This window comes from Ovis aries, chromosome 2 (assembly GCF_016772045.2).
Source record: "Ovis aries strain OAR_USU_Benz2616 breed Rambouillet chromosome 2, ARS-UI_Ramb_v3.0, whole genome shotgun sequence".
Lineage (NCBI taxonomy): Eukaryota > Metazoa > Chordata > Mammalia > Artiodactyla > Bovidae > Ovis > Ovis aries.
In genome coordinates, this window is record NC_056055.1 from 225,941,696 (window position 1) to 225,960,628 (window position 18,933).

Here is an 18,933-nt window from a genome sequence, read left to right on the forward strand (position 1 = left end):
ATTGAAAAAAATTTATTGACCCTCCCGTTGCAAATAATTGGCTTGCTTACTTACATTCCAGAGGATCTAATGAACTTAATGTAAAATTGCAGGGACCATGTGGAAAAGAAATTAAAACTTTTACCAATAAAGTTTATTGATTAATTAAAACAAAAAAGTAAAGCTAAACAGAGTTCATGAGTGATGTTTCATGGATATTGTAATACAAATCCTAAAGATGAATTATTAGATGTAGAAGAACAACATGTATGTATGTTTGAGGGAAAAGCTTTTTATTATTTTAGGAGACTTGATATGGGAAAAGTTTGAATTAAAAATTCACTTGACTGGTCATAAGAAATGTCAACTTTACATTTGTTAATAAAAGAAAAGGAGCTAGTAGTTTAAAGAATGATTTACCACACATGAAAAGATCAAATTATCAAAATGTAGGTGAATCGTGACAAAAAAGCCAATGGGTGCAAAACAATGAATTCTCTTCTCTCATTCGCTGTCACCTGCTTATGAAGTTTCTCCTTGGTGGTAATTACATAGAAAATGAAGAGGTTATAAGGACTTCACTAGAAATTATGAATAGCAATTTCAGACATAAAATCTGATTAAAAATATATATATATTCATAAAAACACACTCAAATTCCTCATTAAAAAACTTAAAAAAATTTTATTTGCCAGTTTTATACAAGTTTAATATTTATTATCTTTCCTTTCCCTTAGCAGTTTTATTACATTAAATGATACAAAGAAAACATGATTATTTTCACCAAGGTCCATGTAAGACGTACCCAGGATCCCTCGGATTTATCCCAGAGTGCCATATCGTTATGTTCATTTTCTGTGTGTGCTGCAGACATGAAGTTTGAGGAGTCCCATCTACAGTCAGACAGTGTCTAATATAGAATTCTCCAGTATATGTGTTACATTTGAGTGAGGTTCAATCAATACCTTCATCCAAAAGTCATGAACTTCAAAAGAACCAGAAACACTTAGATAATTACATAAAGTTTACCTTAATAAAATAATTCTTAAAGAGCTCTGCCGTATTAAAAAAAAAAAAAAGCTAAAGCAAAAAATTAAAGATCTACAGTAAACAAAGTGATAAAAATGACAACCTTCAATCTGATGCCCTACTTGTAAATACACGATTAAGCTGAGGAAATATTAGATATTAAAAGTCTCATAATTACTTCATAGACTAATCTGAGTTATTTCTTTTTTATGATGGTTCTATTTTGAAGTTGCTCAATTTTTACTCATGTTCTTCTACACTTCTCCAGCCATTTTTCCCTAAGTATGTCTGGCAAGATCAGTTAAAGAGGACATTTTTCTCTCATGTTGGATTCTCCAACAGCAAGCACACTGTTCTCTTAGGAAGAACAATAAAGGATCCCTAACCACTGCAACATGATATTTGACCTCAAATACACGCTGAAAATGCACAGGTAAGACATCAAAACAGGGCACCAAGACAGAACAGTAGAAGTTAGTTCTCCCTGGAGGGTCTGATCACTTTTACTACCTGGTTATATAGAACTTTCATTTCAGGAAGCATGAGTGCGACATAGTCACAATAATAATAGGCAGCAGCAAATATTTCCTTCGGGAGATGAGGAAAGAAAAAGGAGAAAGGCACATACTATTCAGGCAACAATAATATTCAATGTTCCAAGCAACCCTAATAAACAGTAAGTCTTCAAATATATTAGATATACATGAAAACATATTGGAAACAAAAATATCTCAAGCAACTAAGGGTACTTGTAACATAAAAGATAATTAAAATAGCAGTATTAATAACTATTATTGCTGCTGTTATTAATCTTTATTACACTATTTATGATAAGGGACGTTATAGACACTATTTTCAGATGTATCAAAATCTTAATAAATACACAGAGCTTGTAGAAAACACAACCTTATTGGAATGCCCCTCATATTCAATTAAAAGGTAAAATTAAAACCTTGCCTAGATAGCAGCTTCTAAGGCATCAAAACATATAAGTCCAGTCATTATCTCCCAACTAAAAATAAAATAAAATTTAAAATAACAATAATAAAAGCACTTAAGTCCTATACTATCTTTGGTTGTTTTCCTTAATTCCAGCCCTGAAAAATTAATGACTTCAGGACATCAAAATGAGATACTCTGTATCTGGATTGAAATGACAGCATTACGTGTATTAAAAGTGTCTAACATCATGTATGAACTCTGAACTATTAACATGTGAATCACTACACAATTTAAAAAGCTAAACATTTAGAAAAAGTATTACAAGATATACTTTACACTCAAAATCATGGATTATAATACAGTTTCCATCCTGTCAGAAGGGGATCAAATGCAACAAAACACACCGCAATAAATTTATTTAAATTCGCTCAAAAATATGACATGGAGTTAAAACACTGCAAACATTCGGTCTATTGAACTATGAAGCAGTTTTTTTAACATCCAAGCAGTCATATACAGTATAATACAGATATGAATAATGATAAATATATCAAACAACTTTAATTTTTGCTAGTGAAAAAAAAATCCCTTTTAAGCTATTTTTGGCATGGTGCCAGAAGCCCTGTCATCTAACTAAATTCAAGGCACTGCTTATTTACAGGTTCATAACACGTAGCACTTGTAGTTTTCAAGTAGATGTATGGTTAAAAGGTAGGCTTGTTCATGTATTCTTCCATTGTCTGAAAGAGAACAATAGATTAAAATGATTTCCCCTTAAACCACATCCTTCAAGAGACTGAAAATTTTGAAAATTTCTTCATTCTTCTACTCATTTATTATGCCACTGGTGAAAAGAAGCTTTTGTTTGTTTGTCTGTGGGGGTTTTTTGGTGGTGTTTTTTTTTTTTTTGTTGTTTTTTGTTTTTTGGCCATGCCTCACATTTTGTAGGATCTTACTTCCATTACCAGGAACTGAACCCAAGTCCACAGCAGTGAAAGCGCAGAGTCTTACCACTGGATGGCCAGGTAATTTCCAAAAAGTTTTGGAAAGTGTATATGGTCATAAATATTTGCATTCTAATCAAGAAAGGTGGTTCAAAGTTTGAGTGTAATTTATATACACATCCTTATGGCTGGAATTAAATAACTTTCAACAGATGAAAAGCTAAGTTTGACTGTAAAATCAATGCCTGATAAGAGAAATGCTTAAGCAACAGCTGCCAAGCTATCACTATTGACTTCAGAAAAATGTACCTGCTAAAATGACCATGAGGACCACTTCCAGGAACAGGTATTAGAGAAATCTGAAAGGTATTTGTATGACATACATATCATTGTTGTTTAGTTGCTAAGTCATATCTGAGGCTTTGTGAGCCCATGGACTGTAGCCAGCCAGGCTCCTCTGTCCATGAGATTTCCCAGGCAAGAATACTGGAGTGGGTTGCCATTTCTTTCTCCAGGGGATCTTTCTGACCAAGGGATTGAACCCACGGCTCCTGCTGCATCTCCTGCATTGCAGGAAGATTCTTTACTGCTGAGCCACTAGGGAAGCCATATGTATCATTACAGATACAGAATATTTTATTGCCAAGACATAAGGATAAACAGACCATAATACTTTAAATTTCTTCCATGTATTTTGAAAAGGCTTTCCTCCAAAGTATACAAATTATGTTTCTTCATCCTCCTCATCACTTACCAAGTTTGCTAACATGCCACAAGACCATAATTCTTTCCCAGTACTTAAAAAAAAAAAAATGTTTAAATGGATTGACAGTTACAGGCAGAGTTAAAAATTACATTGATGTTGCAAACCCTTTATTATGCATGATGGATGGGCTTCCTCTTCCACTCTGTTCCTGTTATAAATATATACTTATACAACACAGTGGCCTTTGAGTTGAATCAGTCAGAGAACTCAAGGGGCCAGCTTTAGGTAATACCCCTTCTGCTTCTGTGTAAATAATGTACAATCAGTAATGTTCAACCTGTTCTTCAGCTTGAACTCCAGGGGACGTGATTCACATGCACCTGCCAGTGAAGACATCCACCAGCAAGGGCCGAACAGACCAGACCACGGCTAAGCAAGATTGTGCAGAGGATACTAGGGTTAGAAATCAGGTTTCTTGTTTCCACCAGCTCTATTTAGAATTCCAGTCCTCCTCTGCTGAAAATACTCATGCATCATCATCGACACTTTCTTACAAGCTCTTACACCTCCTGGATGAGCAAACCCACACCTTAAGACCTCTGCCCTGTATCTCCTCTTATAGCTATTGCCCATATCTTTTTTGGGGGGTGAGGAGGCCTACGCCTTGTGTGACTTGGGGGGTCTTAGATCCCCAACCAGGGATCGAACTCATGCCCCATGCATTGGGAGCATGTAGTCTTAACCACTAGACCAAAAGGAAGTCCAAGATATTGTCCACGTCTTTAAACGGACTATCACATTGGCCAGGAGCCCATGACTGTCTCTCAGTACCTAGAGTTTATACCATTTAACTAGGTATACAGGCACTTTGGTGGTCCAGTGGCTAAGAGTCTGTGCTCCCAAGGTAGGGGGCCTGGACTCAATCCCTGGTCAAGTAACTAAATCCCACATGCCGCAACTAACACAGGAAGATAAACAAACAAATAAAAATAAATATTAGGAGAGACACAGATGTAAAGAACAGACTTTTGGGCTCTGTGGGAGAAGGTGAGGGTGAGATGATTTGAGAGATTAGCATTAAAACATGTATATTACCATATGTAAAACAGATAACCAGTGCAAGTTTGATGCATGAAGCAGGGCACTCAAAGCCCCTGGGACAACCCAGAGGGATGGGGTGGGGAGGGACATGGAAGGGGGGTTCAGGATGGGGCACACATGCGCGCCTGTGGCTGATTTACGTCGATGTATTGCGAAAACCACCACAATATGCAAAGTAATTGTCCTCCAATTAAAATAAATTAATTCATTAAATACTAAATATTAAAAATAAATAAAAATTAAAAAGTATACAAAATTATGAATACAGAGTTGGGTATAAAGTTTAATTAGAATGAGGAAAAGTGAGAGTAGATTATAAATTTTCTAAAAAATTTTTAAAAGTCACAAAATCCAGAATAGCATATGGGTTTCATCAATTAAATGCCTGACACACTTCTATAATAGCTTATATATTCATTAGATGGCCACAAAGTCACTGCAGCTGAGATACCTTACCTTTGCAAATTTGACCACAGGAGCTTGCAGCCTTGGAAAGGGCCTGGCCCAGGAAAGGCCTTGGAGTTGTCACTTCACTGGCCTCACAATTCATTGGTCTCTTGTTACTGGCACTGATTCACACCACTGAGGGAATCAATCTGCTAAAGACTGGCTGCCCTTTCAGAACTCGAGCTTGGCTGCTACTCAAGTTACACGAGCCAATGACATATGTGGTTGGTATTTTCTGGAGCTTGTCCCTTTAAAAGTTGGAATAGACTTTTAGGCCCCACAAGCTTAAAGAGCTCTGCCCTGACCTTTCACAAGGACTAGGGCATCATGGGACTCCAGCTATCTACCCAGCACAGCAGTGCATCTTGGGCATTCAGCACCAGGAATGCTACATTTTATTGTATTATGGTTTGGTTTAGCTGCCTAATATGTTTGTGCTTTTCAGAGAGACAGTGTTGGGTTATACCTAGTCAGTTCTCATGAATCCCAACCTACACATACATGGTATCTCATTGCTTGACCTAATGAGGTACCATTTGACACTCCCTTCTTTATTTGTTTTCTAATTCTGTGCTCAGAACATGTTTGTCACTCCCACTGGTAATCCCAAGAGCACCAACCTCTGTATTTGAGGATCAGTGTATTAAAAAGCAGAGGCATCACTTTGCTGACAAAGGTCCGTATAGTCAAATCTGTGGTTTTTCCATTAGTCATGTACGGAGGTGAGAGATGAACCATAAAGAAGGCTGAGCACCAAATAATCGACACTTTCAAATTGTGGTGCTGGAGAAGACTTTTGAGAGTACCTTGAATAGCAAGGAGATCACACCAGTCAATCCTAAAGGAAATGAACCCTGAATACTCACTGAAGGACTGATGCTGAAACTGAAGCTCCAACAGTTTGGCCACCCGATGCAAACAGCCAACTCATTGGAAAAGACCCTGATGCTGGGAGAGACTGAAGGCAAAAGAAGAAGCGAGTGGCAGAGGATGAAATGGTCTGATAGCATCACTGACTCAATCAATATGAATTTGAACAAACTCTGGCAGAGAGTGGAAGACAGAGGTGCCTGGCATGCTATAGTCCATAAGGTTGCAAAGTCAGATACAACTTAGTGACTGAACAACAATATCATCTTCGTCCTTTCAGAGTGTCCTTTTTCTTCTAATCATTTTGTACCAGTGTCCACAGGTACCTTCAAAATAAGGTACCTCCTAAAGTCATCCCAACCAGTTAAACTCTTCTTTCATTCCATATTTTCAATGTCTAGGAGAAGGAAATGGCAATCCACTCCAGTACCATTGCCTGGAAAATCCCATGGACAGAGGAGCCTGGCAGGCTACAGTCCATGGGGTCGCAGAGAGTCTGACACGACTGAGCGACTTCACTTAGCCCCAGTACACTCAGAATAAGCTTCGAGAATTTAGAGCTTTAAGACTACGCATTTTCTCACTAAAAACATAGAGACAGTCTTTTTATTCTAAAAAAACTTTTATTGGGTAGGGGTCAGGGAAAAGTCCAGGGCCTACTTTGAGATGTTCAGTTGTACTAAAAGTAAAAGGAATATTATAAAGGCCTCTGTTAAACATCAGCAAGTACAAATCATGCTTAGGTCCAAAAGACAGGGAAAAAATAAAGCAATAATTTTTTCTCTTTACCCAATTATATTACATGTGTCTATTCATGCTCAGCAGCTCTGACCAGATACACAAAGCAAACCATACATACAAAGTCAATTTTTCAAGCAGCTCCTCAAATGTTCATGGACTTAGCTGAAGTACCAGATCCCAAGAGAACACTGGTGACTCTGTTTCTATTTGGCAGGTGTTGCTAATTCATTGAGAGTTTTAGAGGACAGTCGTGATACTGCCTGCTCACTATGGGGACATTTAAGAGGACAGTTGTGATACTGCCTGCTCACTATGGGGACAAGCTGGCTAAATGGGGGGCCCCCTGAGACCTACCTATCAAGACCTTCCACTCAATAACCAGGGATATGAAAGACCAATCAATGTTTCATTGTGAAGGGTTTCTCTCTTGAAATAGCAGACATTCCCTGCTTCCCAGATTTAACTGGAACAAGAAGCACCATACAACCTGCAAGCCCTTTAAAACTCTATTTCCTAAGGAGGGAAAACAAAATAACCTAGGGGTGTCTTGGCCCTAATTCAAGCGGCTTTAATTACTGAAGTTCCAAAGACCCTGTTAAATGCCTGTTTCTCCTATAAGGTGATTCCACAGTAAGAGCCTTGAGGATAGAATTATAAATAACTCCCTGGCATATTTTAAGAAAGGTTGTTCTGTGGAATTTCCAAACCAGTGATTTCTCAAGTACCTTGTAAAATTCCCTTCCTGTGGCATTTGGGGAAAGCCAAATGAACATCAGAAAGTTTAAATGCATTTTTTGAGGTGATAACACATCTAGAGATAAATGCAGCAGCTTCCTAATAGGCAAGCACAGAGGCTCAGGGGTACCCTGTACCTTTCTCAGTACCCATTCACCTGAGGACTGGTTCCCTGGATGGGCAGGAGCAAGTCATCAGCTCAAAGATGTGCCAAAACCGTTACTTGGAAGTCATTCCTAATGTTGTTTCACTAACTCAAGCAAGCTCTTATTTCCAAACAGCAGCAAGAATGGCTTTACTGCCAATTTTTAAAAGATACTTCGTAATGCTCTGAGATGTTGTGACCTGCTGTCATGGAAACAGAAAGACAGAAAGACTCAAAGATGCTGTGAAAAGAAGAACCTAGAGGTGGCAGAGCAGGCATGGAACCCAGGCCCTCAAAGATGTGCTGGGTCAGGGGTTAGGCAGATCATCTCATTTGGGAGGGCAAAGGTCAGTGGATGAAGCGCTCTTTCTCATAGTGACTGTGGGCTAATGTAGGTAAGTTCCCTTATTAGGGATGATGTAAATCCAGACTGGATCTATAAGAAAAGCCCCATAGTATTTTATATAACTATCACAGAGTCAGGAGCATGACCAAATGGATGCTTCAGGGCCCATTTATTCCTTGACAGCAAGCTACAGAATTCCCAATTTATTTATGCAAATAGGAACACACACACAGCCTCTCCAGGAAGGTAGGAAATTTTAATTAAAATGATAAATGCCACTTTCAGTAATAAAGCTCTAGTAACCTTGGCAAATAGAATAATGATGTTATTCTATTCATAAGGCGGATATTTTAATGCAAATCTTTTTATACCCCCATAAAATTATTCTTGAAAAGAACAGCACCAAGTATTTTATACCTTTATGAGAGGGAGGGATCGTCACTGATGAGGTCAAACATGAAAAGCAAAGACTCTGGAGCCCAAGTGCCTGGGTTCAAATCTCTATTCCATGATTACTAGCTCTGTGAAACTGAACAGTCATTAAACTTCTCTGTGTCTCAGTTTATTCATCTTTAAAATGAGGCTAAAGAATTTCCTGGTGGTCCAGCAGTTAGAACTCTGTGCTCTCACTGCTGAGTACATACATTTTGATGCCTGGTCAGGGAACTAAGATCCCACAAGCTGTGGTAGAGCAAAAAAAAAAAAAAAAAAAGTGGGTAACAATCTACCTCTTAGAGTTGCAGTGATAATTAAATAAGTTAATACATGTAACTTACTTAGAAACTATACCCAGCACAAAGTAAACAGTAAGTGTCAGCTAATACATCACCACCACCACCATCTTTTCCCAGGGCATGAGAAAATGTGTACTGACCTCCTGTAACATATCAGAATCCTCAATGGCTTTGACAGCAGATTTCTTGGATGTTTCCTGAATTTCTCCACCGATGATAAACTCATCCAGGATAAAATAAGCCTTTTCAAAATTAAAGATAATATCTAGCTCACAGACCTGGTAAGACAAAAGCAAATGTGTTGATAAACTTGCCGCAGTATCAGGGGAAACACGTGCCAGGGATTCAAGCTTTGCAACAGTGACACCCCTGTGGCACACCAAAGATAAAAACATCAGATGGTATTTTTAAGGCCAGAAAAGCAGAACTAGGGGAATCTGAGCCCTGAAAAAAAAGTAAAACCACATTCTATTAAAGCAGAGTATGTCCACAGATAATACTGTTTAATGTCACAACAAGAAATTTGAGGCTCAGTAGAGGTGGGGAGCTGCCCAGTTCATCCTTCCATCAGCACAGATAAAAGCTGAGTCCTCGCTGACTTCAGGCACAAGGCAGCTTCGTTGCTCCTGATCACTGGTCTATAAATTTGGCTCCTGGCTTTAGAACTCTCAGAAGCTCATTCTTCAGAGGCAAATTAGCTCAATTGTGCTAATTTTTCTCAAAACTATGTCTCAAAAAGGTGGTTCTCAAACTTCAGAGTATGACCCAATCACCCAGAACACTCACTGCAACACACACTACTGGGCCCCACCTCTGGAGTTTCCTATTCAGTAGGTTAAAGCCTGAGAGGCTGAACGTCTAATGGGTTCCCAAGTGAGGCTAATGACCCTGGTGTGGGGACCACACGTGGAGAACCACTGCCACTGTCACAGACCAGTGCAGAGGCTGATAGATTTGGTTACTTGTAGCAAGTAGCAGGAGAAGGCAATGGCACCCCACTCCAGTACTCTTGCGTGGAAAATCCCATGGACAGAGGAGCCTGGTGGGCTGCAGTCCATGGGGTCATAAAGAGTTGGACATGACTGAGCAACTTCACTTTCACTTTTCACTTTCATGTATTGGAGAAGGACATGGCAATCCACTCCAGTGTTCTTGCCTGGAGAATCCCAGGGACGGGGGAGCCTGGTGGGTTGCTGTCTATGGGGTCGCACAGAGTCAGATACGACTGAAGCGACTTAGCAGCAGCAGCAGCAAGTAGCAAGACCCATAATCCAAATAAGGCTCACTTCTAATGCTTCCACCAGCCAGCCAGCAAGGCCCCATCCCTACCGTTTCCCTTCCCACATAGTCCTCAACTCTCCCTTTCCGTACCCTCCAGAATGTCTGCTCACTGAAAGCTTTCAGGCCTCTCTCACCTTCACTGCTCAACAGCACTTGATACACTTCGCCAATCCCCTGCTTGAAAATCTCCTCTTGATGGCTGCCTGATGCTGGCAATATGACTCAATGCCTGCTTTCCTCCTCCATCTCTGAGGATTCTTTCCAGGCTCCTTGGATGGTTTATCTCTCCCTGAACCTTGCATTCATTTAAAAAGTATTTATAAAATGCTTGAGACACACCAACAGACAAAGCAAAAAAAATCTCTGCAGCAGGATGCTCACATCCTAGGGACCCGCTTTCCTCTTAAAGACTGATGCTTCTCAAGAGAGCCTCTTTGCAACACATACATTCTCCTGGACGATCTCACTGACTCTCTGCAGCTGGGTCTTGCATGCAGGTGACTTAGCAAACTGAGATGCCTGGGCCTGATCTCTCTCAGCAGTGCTCATCCAGTACCTTCACCCACTAACCAGACATCTCTCCCTCCATATTCCTCCATCCAAGTCTTTGAATCCCAAACTGAAGTCAAGCATATTCCTTTCCCTTTAGTCCCTACTTTGCTTAGTAGCTGCAACCTCTATCTAGAAGCTCAGTCTCATTTATTCTACGTTTATTCCATTCCTCCTCTCTCTCCCTTTTCTCCCTCCCTTGATCTCATCCCTCTCAATTTGATCACCAGCTCCTATGGATTCCATCTCGTACATAAGCCCATTACCCTTCCATTCTTGCCTATTTTCACTGCTGTTGCTCACACCTGCAACATCTCATGCTTAGGACACAATAGAGCACATCCTAGAAGGAGTGACCTTCTCGGTAGTGTCTGTGCCCACAAGAGGCCAACGACCACTAGTGTCTCGCTGACATGCTCATCTGGCTCCTTTCCTGTGTGAGGGCTTCTGTCCAGGACAGTCTGAATTGCTCAGCATGGTGTATAGGAATCTCTCCAGCCCAGCCTGGGGCTTGCTCGCTGGCTTCCTGTGCTGGCACCCGCCCCATGCTACAGCTACGCATTCTACAAACTCACCCCGTCCTTTCCTGCCTTTGCTCTTCGCACATTCCAGGAATTCCTGGAACATTCTCTAAATGTCTTTTCCTTTATTCTGCTGACAAAATCAGGCTCATTTTCCAAGGACAAATTCAAAAGTTATGAGCAAAATGATTCCCCCAAATCCTCATTTCTCCCTTTGAGATTTTGCATCACTTCCTATATGTTCTCTCTTACATCTTGTGTGACTGAGTATACGCTTACTTATCAGTCACTTCGCCTTGTCCTGTGAGCTCAGGCATAGATCTTGCCTTAGTCATCCTTGTGTCTCTGGAACCTGGCGCATAGTAGGATGCAATAAATGTCTGCAGCATGCATGAATGAATCAGCCACCATACAGGCCTTGCTTTTATGCTGCTGGGGACTAATGGCTTACCAGATCTACAGTCCTCTGATTTTCATGACTTTACATAAAATGGATGTCAATATTTTAACAAATTGCTCTATATATTTATGCTTTAGGTCAATAAACTTGCAGACTCTCCAACTGAACCTAGAAGCATTAGCACAGATGAGTACAAAATCACTATAATATATGGCCAACTCAGATAAACTAACCTAACTAATCTGCAAGCATTACGGTCTCTTCATTCATTAGAAAACATCATCAATTCACAAAGTGTGGCACTTTTCTGGTCCAGTGGTTAAGACTCCATGTTCCCAGTGCAGGGGCCAGGTTCCATCTTTGGTCGGGGACAATCCCACATGCCACATGGTGTGGCCCAACAGAAGAAAAAGGAAAAAGAAACCAACAGCTGCATGTGTGTAACACACAAATCTAAGTTCCCTCTCCCTACAGGGTCTGACTCTTTGTCTCTTTCCCTCTCTCCGTCTTTCAACACATATACACAAACATACATATATGCATATACGTATAGTTTAAAATGAGAATCTGTTCACTGAGACATAATACTATAACCTAGGATTTCCCCAGACCATTATGGTTTCCTCTTGAGAACAACCATCAGAAAAAAGATGGCATTACAAAAGTACATGTTTTCAGCTTATAAACCCATTCTTTTATTTCTAGACACTTTCACTCCAGGAATCTGAATGACAATGGAACCAAGTTTCTCAGGCAAAAATGTGGAAAGATCAGAGTATAGGTTAAAAGTAGAGCACTGGACTGGGGATAATATCTGCAACATATGTAATAGAAAGGGAAGTATACTATCCAAGATACCGAAAGTGAAGTGAAAGTTGCTCAGTCGTGTCCGACTCTTTGCGACCCCATGGACTATACAGTCCACGGAATTCTCCAGACCAGAATACTGGAGTGGGTAGCCTTTCCCTTCTCCAGGGGATCTTCCCAACCCAGGGATCAAACCCAGGTTTCCCACCTTGTAGGCAGATTCTTTACCAGCTGAGCCACAAGGAAAGCCCAAGATAGAGAAAGAATTCTTGAAGATCCCTAAAATAAATACCACAGCATAACAAAATCAAAAAAAAAGGCAGTCAAGAAGCAATCAATAGACAAGGCAAGAAATGGAAAAGGCCAATACACATCCAATGACATATATAGCCTCACTAGTTACCAGAAAAATGCAAACTGAATTAATGACCATCTGACTATTATGAAGAGAGAATACCCATTGCTGTTAAGTATATGGATAAATAAACTCAGACTCACTGTTGGTGGAATTTGTAAACTTTACAAGCCATTTTGAAGGCTCAAACTGTAGTATCCATTAATTTAAAATGTACAAATCCTTTGACCCAATAAAAGAATTTATTCCTAGGCTATACCTAAACTAACGCACAATAATATGTATTAACAACAAGGATAACGGTAGCATCATTTGTAATAACAATTGAAAACAATTCAAAGTACAGCCATAATGGAATTGCTTAAATAAAGTATGGTCTACCCCTACTTGGTATTGTATTATATACCAAGGAAATTATATGTTTAAGTTGGAAAGAGTAAAGTAGATTTCCATGGATAGGCATGGAAATAGTTTCTAAGACAGGCTAGTAAGAAGAACAACAGAAAGTTGCAGAATAATATGCATAATGCAATCCCATTTTTTTTACTTAAAAAACTGTATACATCTAGAAGGATACATAAAAATTGCAATTTTAAACAATGTAGATAAACAGGAAGAAAGCGTCATAGATTAGACATTCATGCACATCAAAGAAGGTACAAGAAGTAAGCAGTTACCAGAGGTCAGAAGAGGCGGGAGGTCAGAAGTTACAGTAGCAAGAGCTGGGGAACCCCAGAGTTCAAGGCAGGTGTAGACCAGGAGTCGAGGACAGACAGGAACCTCATTAGGAGAAACCAGCAACCAGAATCCTGTGAAGTGAACTTGACAGACACTAATGCAAGTCCTCTGGGACCATCTCATACCCCACTCTCCACTCTCCGAGCAGCAACTATCCCCAAGGCCATTGGCCTCACCAGCAGCCACAAGGCAATTAATTTAGCGCATCAAGTTGCAAAGGATGGGATAAGGTCAGGTGACAGGCAAAGCCAGATACTCACAACACCCACATACACACACACGTGCACATTTTGATTATACAGTTACTAGTTCCAGATCATAAGGGAACTTGCGGTGTGCTGCACAAGTTCTATTGGCCTTAGAGAGAATGCTGCAAATGAGCAAGACTCGTATACAGCAATTCCAAAATACTATTTGAAATTCTTTGAATCTAACCCCAAAGGGTTATTGTACCTGAGAGTAAGACGAGAACTTAAGATCTAATGCATATTTTTTCAGCTACTATCTAATTACTCAAACATTACTTCTAATTCTACCTTCAGGGTGCTGCCCCACTGTATCAGATATACACCTTTGATGCTCAAATGAGTGCCCTCCATTTTATGCAAAAGCACATGTGTTCCGTGTTAATAAACACATGAGCCTCTTTCCTTATCTTTTCTCATTTTTTTTCATGTCTCTGTATTCTGGAAGAAAGCTTATAAAAAGAAGCAGCAGTGGTCATTTAATGTTATCTTTGATCCCTTAGCCTTGTGCTTGACTACGATTTTCCTGTAATTTGGCTTGAGGGACGTCTATTATAGCAGAACACACAATGTAGGGAGAGTATCTCCAGCATTTCAATAATTAAATCCTCTTAGGACCTTCCCTTACTGAATTCTGTTCTAAAGAAAATACAAAAAGTTCAAGCTACAAACAGCAAGTACATATAAAACAATAATCCAAAGTATAGAGTACATAGCAACCGACAGTTTATAAAGTATTGTTAATTACACTACATCTCTGATCCTCACAATAGCCCCCGTGAGCTTTAGCAAAGTAAATATTTCTATTAAACTTTGTGCATGTCATTTTTCTTATCTTTGAATCAATGATGAGCCAAATCATGGGTCTGGTGAGAGAGCCAGCTGACACCAGGGTCTAGGAGGACACACAGCATCCCTCTGCTGACAACAGGAAAACTCCCTAAATCAAGATCAAACCTCTCTGGGACAGCAACATCCACACCATCAATAAAATTTCATGTGGCAGCCTGTGATGGGAAATTGGCAGGTGTCTAAATCCTCAATCTGACCCTTATCTCCTGACCCTAAGAGGCATTGCCTCTTAGCTTCTATAAATTGGGCTTCACGATACTTAAGGAAGACCAAAAGATTAACTAGTTAATCCCTATAAATCTCTTGGGAATTGAAAAGTGCTAAAAGAAAAAAAAATACATAACTTAAATAAGTAGCCTGAGATTTTGATTCATCTGTCACAGGAAGGTAATATTTTCTAGGGTTATGAGAAGCTCAGTACAGGTATTTTTCTGAGAGAGTGTAAGGGTAAAACTCAAGGAAACCTTCAGTATTAACACAGAGGAAAGAAGACCAAAGAGAAATATATTATACCTGAGATGATGTCATGAGACTCAGTATTGCTGGGTTTACTCATCACAGTTAATTAATAAAAACCAAACACCTACTGGGCATAGAGCCTTAAGCTGCTCTTAGCTGCTCTTAGCTTAATGAAAGATTCATTGAATTTTTTTAGTGCATTAAATTTTGGTCCATGACAGAGACAGGGCTTCTAAAGGTATGCCAAAATAGGATGAAAAATTAATGTTGGAGAAATTGGAATGCATTCTGAGTCTGCTTATCCTTTAACTGGGTTTAGAATAAGTGAAGGTTATTCAAATTCCCTTGAGAAAGCAACGTGTTCTGAAACATCTGATATTTGGTCAAATAAGATTGAGATCAAAATTCAATCCCAATTCACATTATCACTGTTGGATACATCTAAGAAAACACAACAGGTCATACCACAGTGCAGAAATTAGGGGGAGAAGGCAGGTTATGGGAAAGTCTGAGCCTCAGGAGAATTCTTCTGCAAAAGGCCAAATCAGCAGTTTATTTCAAAAGAAAGTACTGCAATGTCAGAATTCATTTGAATAACTGAAAGCATAAAATTTAATAAACTCAAGTTTGAAAACATGCCATTACATACTTGGAAATATCTCTTTAAAAAATGAAAATAAACTTGGCGAACCAGGAGAGAGCAAAAGAAAAATGGTCTGTCTTATCACTTCTAAACACTGACCAACAAACTGAAATTTCAGAAGCAATATTTAGGTCTTATAACATCATTTACAAAGGAAAAAATAAAAAAAGGAAGAATCAAAGACAGAAAGGAAGGGAGGGAGGGCAAATTAATCCGGAAACCTTCCAAGTACTCATCTTTGTGAAAACTGTTGCAACAAATCTTATAAAACCTTAACCAGTACCTCTAATGCTGCTCATTCTGTTATACAGAATACACTACAGAAAACTCTTATGGAAGCAAATTCTCCCAAGAGTACTTAAAAATCTTCAGTGAACAAGGGAGTAGGGAAGAGAGTATTACTGAGAAGGACACATTTTCCTAGTCTACTAATTCATTTCTTTGGACTGTGAACTAAATAAAAGGTTTCCGGAACATTTGCTGTAACTTGGCCCAGAGCTGGTTCCAAGTGTCAGAAAAAAGAAACACGTAAGTCCCTGGTCATGATCTCTAGACACTTGCAATCTGGTGTCAGGCAAATGCTGTACAAGTTGAGGATAATATAAGGCTGTTCCATGTTGCTGGAGCACTGGATATGCACGGATAAAAAGACAGAAAAGTAAGAAGGTTAGAGAAGTGGGGTCTGGGACCGATGTGTAGAACAAGAAAATGCAGGGCTAAGAAATTTGAATTTTATCCATTAAAGCTGGAGGAGAGTGACTGAGCAGGCATGTCATCGGAGATCTGCGCCTTGGAAGGATGGTGATAATGGACAGGCCAGAAAAGGGAAGCAGAGACGAGCCCAGAAACAGAAAGGGGCAGAGAGGAGGTTTAAAAAAAAAAAAGAAAAGCAAAACTGTAATACCAGTGAGAGTGAAACAAGGAGATGAGTTTCAGTCCAATTTGAATAGACAGAGGGAGACTTAAGCAAAGCGTGGAGAAAGATGTAAGAAACACTGTCCTTTTGCACTGAAAGATCCTGGGACATAATAATTCTAATCACAAGACTGAAGAGGTTTTCAGAAGATGATTTTAGTCCTTGTCACATTAAGGCTGAGATGACCATGAAGAAGCCCAGTGAAGACCGTCAGCAGCAAAGTGAGGAAGAGTCATATGGTGATAGGTTTCCAGAAGAGAAAGTCTAGTAAACACACAGGAGAAGAAAAACAGCCAAGAGGGCATTTCAAAGGCAGGAGGAGGGAGGGAGCTAGGGAAGATATCAAGTTGGGGTCATGAGTCAGCAGAACTCAGGGTCAGGGTGAGATAGAGAGGAGCTGATTTAAAGACAGGGTTATGATGAGCAAGAGTCCAGGGCTGCAGAGACGTGAAGGCAGGTGAAGAGTAAGGAATCATCACTGGTGTTGACCATTAAGATTTCCTTGGAGGAGTAAAAGTGAAGTCAAGCCATAAGCTGCCACAAAGCAAACAAGTTCTGGCATAAGGGCAGCTCTGAGAGTATGTTAAAGTGAAGTCGCTCAGTTGTGTCCGACTTTTTGCGACCCCATGGAATGTAGCCTACCAAGCTCCTTTGTCCATGGGATTTTCCAGGCAATAGTACTGGAGTGGATTGCCATTTCCTTCTCCAGGGGATCTTCCCAAACCAGGGACTGAATCCTGGTCTCCCTCATTGTAGACAGACACTTAACCGTCTGAGCCACCAGGGAAGTGGCTCAGAGTATGTTACTAGGAGGTAAATGCATGGAGGCTGGATAGCAACGTGAAGGGAAAGGATTTTGGTCTTCTTTCTTTATTTGTCTTACATACAAATAAAATAAAAAACACTTGGGTGTTTAGTAAAAGAAACCAGAGTGTGTATCATGTCCAACTCTTTGTGACCCCATGAACTGTAGCACACCAGGCCCCAGGCTCCTCTGTCCATGGCATTCTCTAAGCAAGAATACTGGAGTGGGTTGCCACTCCCTTCTCCAGAGGATCTTCCCGACTCAGGGATTGAATCCAGGTCTCCCACAACGCAGGCAGATTCTTTACCGTCTGAGCCACCAGGGAAGCACCCTCAAAAAAGAAACCAGCGAGGGGATTAAAAAGTCATAATAGAAAAGAGAAGACAGTCCATGGAGACGAAGGGACAAAATATTAAGGAATCCTTCACAAGTAAATTCTAGTTCATGGAAGCAAGGTGTCTAGTTGTGGCTCGGGCCTAGAGATACACAAGCCACCTGCTTCTGATAAGCTTTGGATCTTCCATCTACTAAGAGTCACTGGAAGTAGGGAAAGCTTTCTGTTCTGGTCCGCAGCACAAGCACAGTTCATACCTTAGACTTGACAGAGAGAGAGAAGAAATGTGATGACAGACTTAGAACTGAAGTCAAAGTTGGGGTGGAGACCAACTCATTCTAAACACCAGGACACCACTTACATTTCCAAAGTATTTGTCCAGCAACTCCACATACCGATGCACAATCTCTAGGGTCAAGAGCTCATTGTCCTGATTTTCTACCGCACAGCAAAAATATAAACTAGCATACCTTAAAAAGGAAAAAAAAAAAAAGATAACGTAAAATAGGATGACACATTACACAACCTGACGATGGTTTTTTTCTATGAATATGCAGTTACCTCCTCCTCTCCAGGCAGTCTCCCTGTTCACATTCAAGAGGGAAACATCATTCACCACATTCAATATCCTCCCAAAATGTAAAGCAGCATACAGAAAAAAACATAATGGTGACTGGATCATTTCTATTCATTATGTGAAAGATCCTCAACAAAACTGTACCTTGAGGTGCTGTGATCAGGGGACAGAGTCCTTTAATAGGGGGCTGTTCATGCTTCTTTGGATGGTGATTTGTCCTGTCTAAAGTCCAAACCCCTGACCACGGGGCCCAGGGGCCCATAGTGCCCATCCTCTCACTTCACACTGTACCACAGTATATCCCGTCCTCAGCTTGTCAGGTCCTCCATGCGTGTTTCTTCTGCCTAGAATACTCCTCCCCTCCCCATTCATGGGGCTCTCTTCTACTTCTCCTGGAGCTCTGAGCACGGATGTCCTTGCCTTCAGGAAATCTCTGTCCTCTTTGACTGCCCTGGATGCCCCTGCCATGCATTGCTGTGCCTCCCCTTCTCCCAAAGAGTGTCTAGCACCATTCACTCTGTATTTCATGGCCTGTCTCTCCCCCACTAGATCAGTGGCTTCCCAAAGGCAAGTACTGAGTCTGCCGTGTTCACTGTTGTTAATCCAGGAGCTGTAAACAGTAGCTGTTGAGAGAACTGCTGAAGTCTATTCTTCATGTAATAGTTTAAATCACAACTGAACCCAAAGTTGTAGAAACCAGCAGGCAGAGAGAAGCAAGTATTTTCCCTTTTG

The 18,933-nt window shown here is 40.3% G+C and overlaps 1 protein-coding gene across 4 annotated transcripts in view; it reads right to left on the minus strand.

Annotated features, from left to right (window-relative positions):
- Positions 1-643: 643 nt before the first annotated feature.
- The window catches only part of AP1S3 (adaptor related protein complex 1 subunit sigma 3), a 67,017-nt gene continuing 48,727 nt past the window's right edge, over positions 644-18,933 (minus strand). For 3 of the 4 annotated variants that reach the window (XM_027965241.3, XM_042244310.2, XM_060410403.1), the window contains 3 exons: positions 17,986-18,094; positions 8,860-8,997; positions 644-2,690 (listed from right to left, as the gene is read on the minus strand). In XM_027965241.3, the coding sequence (XP_027821042.1) occupies positions 2,655-2,690; positions 8,860-8,997; positions 17,986-18,094 (283 nt within the window). In that variant the 3' untranslated portion in view covers positions 644-2,654. Of the gene's footprint in view, positions 2,691-6,621; positions 8,667-8,859; positions 8,998-17,985; positions 18,095-18,933 lie in introns of those variants that run through there. The other variant, XM_060410402.1, reaches the window with a different exon arrangement.